Source organism: Apaloderma vittatum, unplaced genomic scaffold (genome assembly GCF_000703405.1).
Source record: "Apaloderma vittatum isolate BGI_N311 unplaced genomic scaffold, ASM70340v1 scaffold25774, whole genome shotgun sequence".
Lineage (NCBI taxonomy): Eukaryota > Metazoa > Chordata > Aves > Trogoniformes > Trogonidae > Apaloderma > Apaloderma vittatum.
The window spans coordinates 13,879-21,745 of NW_009713590.1; the positions used below are offsets into that span (position 1 = coordinate 13,879).

The 7,867-nt window shown below is 35.3% G+C and overlaps 1 protein-coding gene across 1 annotated transcript in view; it reads left to right on the plus strand.

Annotated features, from left to right (window-relative positions):
- CDC16 (cell division cycle 16) overlaps positions 1–7,304 on the plus strand; it is a gene marked incomplete at its 5' end in the record, with an annotated part of 19,503 nt that extends 12,199 nt beyond the window's left edge. Inside the window, 7 exons of the mRNA XM_009868436.1 lie at positions 184–309; positions 1,050–1,202; positions 1,820–1,883; positions 2,537–2,598; positions 4,583–4,718; positions 5,611–5,701; positions 6,794–7,304. Of these exons, the coding sequence (XP_009866738.1) occupies positions 184–309; positions 1,050–1,202; positions 1,820–1,883; positions 2,537–2,598; positions 4,583–4,718; positions 5,611–5,701; positions 6,794–7,059 (898 nt within the window). The remainder of the gene's footprint in view (positions 1–183; positions 310–1,049; positions 1,203–1,819; positions 1,884–2,536; positions 2,599–4,582; positions 4,719–5,610; positions 5,702–6,793) is intronic.
- Positions 7,305–7,867: the final 563 nt, after the last annotated feature.

The following is a 7,867-nucleotide window of genomic DNA, read 5'->3' on the forward strand; positions in this document are numbered from 1 at the left end:
CAGAAATAATACAAGTTCTTGAAAATGTGTGATACTTCGAAGTGCTAATTAAAATCAGCTGTTTGCCTCAGGCCATCTTAATAGATGCTTAACTATGGTGTAGCATTGCTATGTAAGTAGTCATCTGAAGGAGATGAAATTTAATTTCAAATGTGTTTGCTTGTGACTTGCTCTTGTTTTTAGCAAAGCTACTACACTTGAGAGAACCTATGGACCTGCTTGGATAGCATATGGACATTCATTTGCAGTTGAGAGTGAGCATGACCAAGCAATGGCTGCATACTTCACAGCTGCGCAGCTCATGAAAGGGTATGTTAAAAATGTCATATTCAGGAAAATTAAAATTAATCCACAAATAGTGTAGAATATTGACCTATATCCCTTTAAACAGTAAGAATACATTTGCAACAGTTAACTGGTAGAGAGCAAAGGAGAAAACACAAATAATTTCATCATCTGCATTTAAGTGCTTTATTTGTGACTGCTGCTGTGATTTTTATAAGTTCTAAAGTCAAGATTTGTATTTAAGTGGTCTATGTTCTATGTGAAAGCTCTCTGAAATACCTGAATGATGTTTGTCATACCAGGTCATAAACTGCCATGTAGTGGTATCCTGAACAGCTGTTTCGTGCTGTGGACAAGGAAGTAAAATGAGTAGTGAACTAATCATGTCATATTGCATTTAAAACTGTTGTATTTGATTGTAATTATTGGTAAATGTAATCCCTTTGATTTTTTACTTCCTCCCTCTTCTATCTGTAAATGAAATGTATGAAGGAAGCTAGGGAAAAAACCCTCAGCACTAACTCTAAGCAGTGAGAAAATACATGTGATTCCAGAACAAGTTACGATTGCGAATTGGAATTCAAATTCTTTTCAATAACTAACAAAGATGTGAAGTCTTTTAAACTGCCCCTTAGGTCAATAGTCCATTTAAATCAGCTTTTACTTGGATGTACATAAACATCTACAGACAGAGTTGCCATTTCTTTATAGTTTGTGATGCAAAAAACTTTTTTGTGTGTTTTGTTTTCGGATGGTTTTTTTAGGTGTCATTTACCGATGCTCTACATTGGACTGGAATATGGTTTGACCAACAACTCAAAGTTAGCCGAAAGGTTTTTCAGCCAAGCTTTAAGCATTGCGCCTGAAGATCCTTTTGTTATGCATGAAGTTGGAGTGGTTGCATTTCAAAATGGAGAGTGAGTTTGCAAATTGGGATTAAATGCAGTCTTAAATGAAGATTACTCTGAAGTGTAATGTGCCAGTATATCTACTAGAGTACTTAGATTGAACTATAGAATACAAAATTTCTTTTGATTCTACTTTAGATGGTGTTTACCTCAAGGCCTTTGTTTCTGCGTTGTTCTTTGTTTAAGATGAGATGAGGAAAGAATTTACTGCTTGAGGAACACAGAGAGCGATTATTATCTCGTGTGTGCCTGTCACTGGGTAGTTAAGTGCCTTGAAAAGGCATCTTTCTGCACAAACAAGTGCACATGGGCCATAAAATCCTGCACAGCAAAACATTTTGTCTGCTCAAGAGGTTCCAAATATATTTGGAAGAAAACGAATGGATAAAAGAACTCTTTAGTGAACATTCTTGGTTTGCTTCTGATTTTTTTAACTTTCTCTTATTAGCTCTCAGGAGCACATGCAAAATATAGTCAAACATAAATGGCTGGTTTTTACATCTCACATCACTCATAAGACAAAATAACATCAAGGAACTGTTCTTTGTAACACAGTTTTTTTCATACTGCTAATGAAAACTCTTCAGTAATTTACTTTTCTTTTTCCCCACCCCCTCAATTCTTAGCTGGAAAACTGCAGAAAAGTGGTTTCTTGATGCACTGGAAAAAATCAAAGCCATTGGAAATGAGGTATTTTTCTTAATAACATGCACAGTCCTAAATATGTAAAACTCAGGGAAACTCTGTAATATCTTGTGATAAAATATATTGTGCTTGTTTTAAGGTAGAAGCAATACAATATAAATTTGACTTTAAAAGCTGGACCATCTGCTTGGGAGTATGTTGGGCTTTCAGATGAGAATGATCAAGTATTATCCTCAGTGCTACGGGAAAAGGAAAAAAATATGTTTCCATATGCAATTAGAAGTGTTGACTGGAGAGTGGAATCCAGGTCTCATTCTCAGTGTTGAGTTTTAGTAAACCAGTGGTTCTTGAAGTGAGGGTGGAACTGGGTACACAGGTGAAGATGGTTTCTGCCACCTCTAAGTGTTAGCCATTTCTGGAATGACTTCCACTTTTGTTTGGATGCTTAACCAGCTTCCTGAAAGTAATCAAAATAATTGCAGATAAAAAGTTAGTCAGGCAGTGTTCTCACAGTTCAGGCATTCTTGCGAATTGAAAGTTAACCTTTACAACCCTGGTTCCTCAGACCTTGGAACTTAAATATGAGCGTGTACCTATTGGTAGTACTCTTGATCTTACTTGTGTAAGATCAAGATCATCTTGTTTAAAGGAGTAACTCAAGAAGCTGCAGTTACTTCAATTGTTGCATTGTTTTGCAGGTAACAGTTGATAAATGGGAGCCATTATTGAACAACTTAGGACATGTCTGCAGAAAACTCAAGTAAGTGGGGAGTACTGGAGCTACCTTTATCTGGAATACTGCACAAATGTGTTTTCTCTAGGCCTGTTTCTCATTTATGTAGAGATTATGTACAGCATAGAAGCACCTTGGAAGAACAAGATTCCCTAAATCATCTTGTGAACATAAATACATTAATTGCCCTGTGTATTCAGTTAACTACACACAAGTTAAAGTACTTAATGTAAAAGCTTTTCCTTAACTATTGATATCTTCTATTAGATAGAAATTTAGTTGTAGATTTCTAGATCCTTGTATGGGTCTGAATTCTAACTGGCTGTTGTCCAAGGCTGGATATACTTGAATATGTCCACTGATTTAATTAACATGAAGGTGGCTTTGTGCTGATTAATTGCTTGGATCAGTGCTTATCTTTTTTTAATTGAAGTGAAATATTCTGTGACATTAACACAGAAATTAAATGTTACTTTATGGTTTTTGAGAACGTAAATATTTTGTATTTCTGCTCTAGGAAGAGAAAAAGAAAATGCAAAGTACATATGCAAGCTTTAACAGTTTCAACAAAGAGAAACGTTTTCTCAGTAATTACCTTAATTTGATTTTAACCAGTGTTTTCTTTTGTTTAATCAGTACCATGTTTTGGTTTTTTTTTTAGTGTCATGCTGTTAATTGTCCAGTTGGTGTATACTGTAATTTTTGTCTCAAAGCTGCTAATGAGAATGTGATTATGGTAGATACAAGTTGTACTTCTGCTTTGGCTTTGGGAGTAATTGCTTTGTGCTTGAATTGCCAATTACTTTTCATTGTCATTATGAAATACGGACGTATAATAGTTACCCCTTCTGCCAAGATCAAACAAAAGACACTGCTTCTGGAATCCGTTCATGAGTGTAATTGCAGTTTGTTGGGTTTGGTGTTTTTTTTTTTTCAAATACTTGTTTCAGTTTTAATTTCTTTTGTCTTTTTATAATTTCTACAGTAAGTTAGTAACATCACACTTAAAGCATCTTGCTTGTATTATTTGTTCAGGTTCAGAAAGCCAGCCTAACATATTTGTGCATCCTCATAAACGATCTTTCAGGAAAATCAAGTTGAGAAATTAGGCAGCTGTACATATGCTGTTAGGAAGAAAAATAACTGCATATGTATTCACTCGCATTAAGTGGTTTAAATTTGAAAGAAGCATATTAAAATACAACAGTAGTTAATTGGACAGGTAAATATTATGAGTGAAAATAAAACTGAAATCATGTGAAAGTGTTGTGCAGCGAGCAAACAGTTGCATAACTTCCTGCCTCAATTGTTACTTAATGCCCTCTAGCAATTTCATGTGTTGCTGTTTGCATAATTTCATTATAACTATAGACATTAATATTTTTTTTTTTGAGTAAACAACTAGTTTTTTGGTACTAGGATGTCCAATGTGTCAATTTCATAGAGTAATCTTTGTTTTATAAAATAAGTATTGAAATAAGCAGTCTAATGGATAACTTTCAAAGAGAGTGTGACTGCTATTTTAAATAAATGATAGATATGCATAAATCTTTTCTGATAGAGACGGCAGCAAAACAGAAGTCACAGAAGTATCAGTGTGTGTAGCACTTGAGGGTTGCGCAATTTCTGTCTGGAGAGCTTTTATTGGTTTGAACAATGTCTGATTTAGTCTCCTGTTGCTCCTTCGGTCCCCTGGGGAGAAAAACAAAATCTGGGTTAAACGTCTCAAGGAGTTTACTCCAGCAGATTGTTAAGGGCGTCTGAGTGGGGCGTAAGCTGCAGGCGGCTGTTGTGCTGCATCAGGGAACGGTGATTTTTCAATTATGCTGAGGAAGAAAATGGTCAATATCAATGAGTCTTTTGGCGTTCTATTATGTTCAGAGTACGAAGCAATAATTTTTTTGTTCTTTCAGGATTGCATGCAACGGAGCTAAGGAAAATGCTGATGTAATATTGTAACACCTTTCACTCTGCAGCTTACTAATAGATGTTCTGTATTTAACTCTGACAGGAAATACGAAGAAGCACTGGAATACCATCGCCAGGCTCTAGTACTGATTCCGCAAAACGCTTCTACTTACTCTGCCATCGGCTACATACACAGTCTAATGGGCAATTTCGAAAGCGCAATCGACTATTTTCATACGGTATGTAACGGGCTTAAATTAATGTGCTGGTCGCAGATTCTGTTATTTACTGATTTATTCTGGTTTGGATTTGGAACAGAGAAACCAGCTTTTTATCCAGCTTCTAAATTAGTGTTTATTTTGCAATCTTTTTTTTTTTTTAATCTCCCTAAATTTTCTGTTAATTAGGTTAAAAATGGCCACTTTGTAAAAGGTAGTGCTTGAGTCCTTCTTTATTGTAAATTAATTATCATAATTTCCATTTACATTTTATTTACATAAACTTCTTATGCATCTGAAATGATTAAAAATATTTCCAACCTATGCTTTGAAGTAGATATTTTACAGCAAGTGCAACATTAAAGATTTGCTCTTTTCCTTTGCCTCAGATTTATCTTTATTATATGATACTTGTATATTATTATTGCAGCACAGTTTTAGTGATTTCATGTTTGCATAGAGTAACAGTGAATTTTCCTCAGTTGGATTTCCAGCATTCAAATTGATTGTCATGAATTTAGCTGCAGTGCTATTTACCCAGAAGCTGTATTACACACATATAGTTGTAATTACTTTAAGCATGTCTCAATCTATTTCATTAGAGATTGTGGCTTAGCTATATAAAATTAACTTCCTCGCAGGTTTTAACAGTCACTGTTTTAGTAGTACATTACATGTCATGATTTGTGAATGATTCTCTGTATACATTTACTTTTCTGGGTTTGTTTTTGTGCTTTGCTTGCTTGCGATTTCAGCCAGCTCATATGGCAATATTATTTTGGTAGTGTAATGTTTAGTTTTACAGTGAAGGCTGTGCTTCAACCAACAAACTCAGAACTGTCATGAACTTAAGAGGTAAATGACTAATTTTATTTGCTACTGAATACTTTGTGTTGTGGGTTTTTTTTAATAGGCCCTTGGTCTTAGGAGAGATGACACATTTTCAGTCACAATGCTTGGACATTGCATAGAAATGTATATTGGTGATTCTGAAGCCTACATTGGTAAGTCTTTCACTTATGTGACTCTTAAAGCCATCGAGTCCTTTGGGAGGAGTCTTAATCTTACGTCAAGAAATACTGTCTACAGTTACCTAGTAACTTATAAAGTAGAGTATATTTTTGTTTGGGTTTTCTTGCTTTTTTTTATGGCTGAATGAGTCAGAAATCACCAACAATCGCAGATGACCCCTGCTTTTTGTAAGCAGCGTAACAGTAAATTCTTACCATTATAAAGGATTAACACTTTGCCATTTGAAGGTGGTGATGGTTTCTTCTGTATGAAATACTGATTTGTGGCAGCTTAGAAGCTAAAGGAGATGGGGAAAAAATTAAATAGAAATACGCAGTTAGAAAATCAGAGGACTTGATTTCAGCTAATGCTGCTGTAGAGATACGTGCAAGGCGTTTTCACTATGTCAAAACTCTGCTCTCTAAATAAATTTATTCTGCCTCCAAAAATAGAGCTTTACATATGGCTAAAAAAAAAAAGTTAAACATAACAACAATACATTATATTGCCATAGTTTGAAATATTCTGTGAAAACATTCTAACCCCCCAAAAACTGTATGGTGACATATTTCTGCTTCGTTGAACTTGGTGATTTATCTGTAATGAACACCGTTGGTGTCCTGTCAGGCATGTTAACGAGGCTGAAGCCAGTAAATGCCATCTGTGTGCTCTCCTGCTTTTCCTGCAGAATTTTTGCACAGTCAAAGCAGATGTTTCTTCTCAATATTGACTTGCTCCATATGGAGTTGGTTAACACATCTGGAAGAACTGTGCAGCTGTGTGATATGCATTAATGCAAACCACACTGTGTGTAACTTAAATGACACAAAAAGCCTCCTGGAGAATTGGGAAGGGAATTGGCAATTGCTTCTAGTAACAGACTTTTGAATCCGAGTTGTACTTTTACATTGTGCTGGAAGCTGCCGGATATTTTCAGAAAAATTCTGTTCAGCTTCAGTCATCAAGCAGCAAGAGCTCCCTGTTGGTCTGGAAGCAGAGAACCGTAGTAGTTTCTGGATGACAGTTGAGACACATTTTTGGGAGTGTTCACTTGGAATAAACTAATGGTTTGACTGTGTTCCTAGGAACAGAGATCAAAGACAAATTACGATGTTATGACTTTGATGTACACACAATGAAGACATTAAAGAACATCATTTCACCTCCCTGGGATTTCAGAGAATTCAACATAGAAAGACAAACTCTGGATGAAAGTGGCATAGTAACATTAGAGACATCACACCAAAGGAAAAGCACGGATACCAGTCGCCCATTGGAAGAAACATTTGAGATCGAAATGAATGAAAGTGATATGATGTTAGAAACACCAATGTCAGACCATAGTACGTGACCATAAATGCTGATAGAGAGCTCGTTTCGTCTACGTGTAATATGTTTGTTTTAGCATTTTTGTTATGGTGTTATACTTTCAAGAATTTGCTATTTTTGTATGAATTGAAACTACTACTCTGTACTTAACACCAGAGAAATAATGCTTGCCTTAAGGATGATTAAAAAAACATACAAGATGGACTATTTCTACAGAACTAATCCTACATGATGAAGTAAAAAATAAATTCACTCTTTTTTTTTAAACTGTTTACTGATCCATGTGTCTGCCATCAGTAAGACTGTGAAGGTTTAAAACTAGTGCTTAAAATGGAACCATTAACCATGTTGCTTAAATCGAGTAGCCAGTCTAATGTAGTAGTATTGTGGCTTATGAGTTTTCACCATATCTGCAAGGAATGCCTTCTTAGTAAGTAGACCAAAAAATTCCATGAAGCTTTATACTTACTACTTGATAAATAAGTATTCCTTGAAGGAGCAATTTCAGAGACTTCTCCATCATTTGACTTTAATTCGGATTGTGTTAAATTGGTGACAAAGCATATTACTTTGCTATACTTTCTCCTAGTTAGTAATTTCAGTTGTTTACTGTTATTCTCTATTTTATTACTGAAGGATCACTTAAGAACTGCTTTTGGTAAGCTGACTGGACAACAGACGTGAATGGTGTATCCAGCAAGATAAATAAGTCTTACCTACAATTAGCGTTATAATAAAGACATAAGCCACAGTGTACTGCTGTAGGGACTGCAGTCATTCTCTTTACACATAGTTGTTTTCTCAGTGCAAAGGAGTACCTGAACAATACA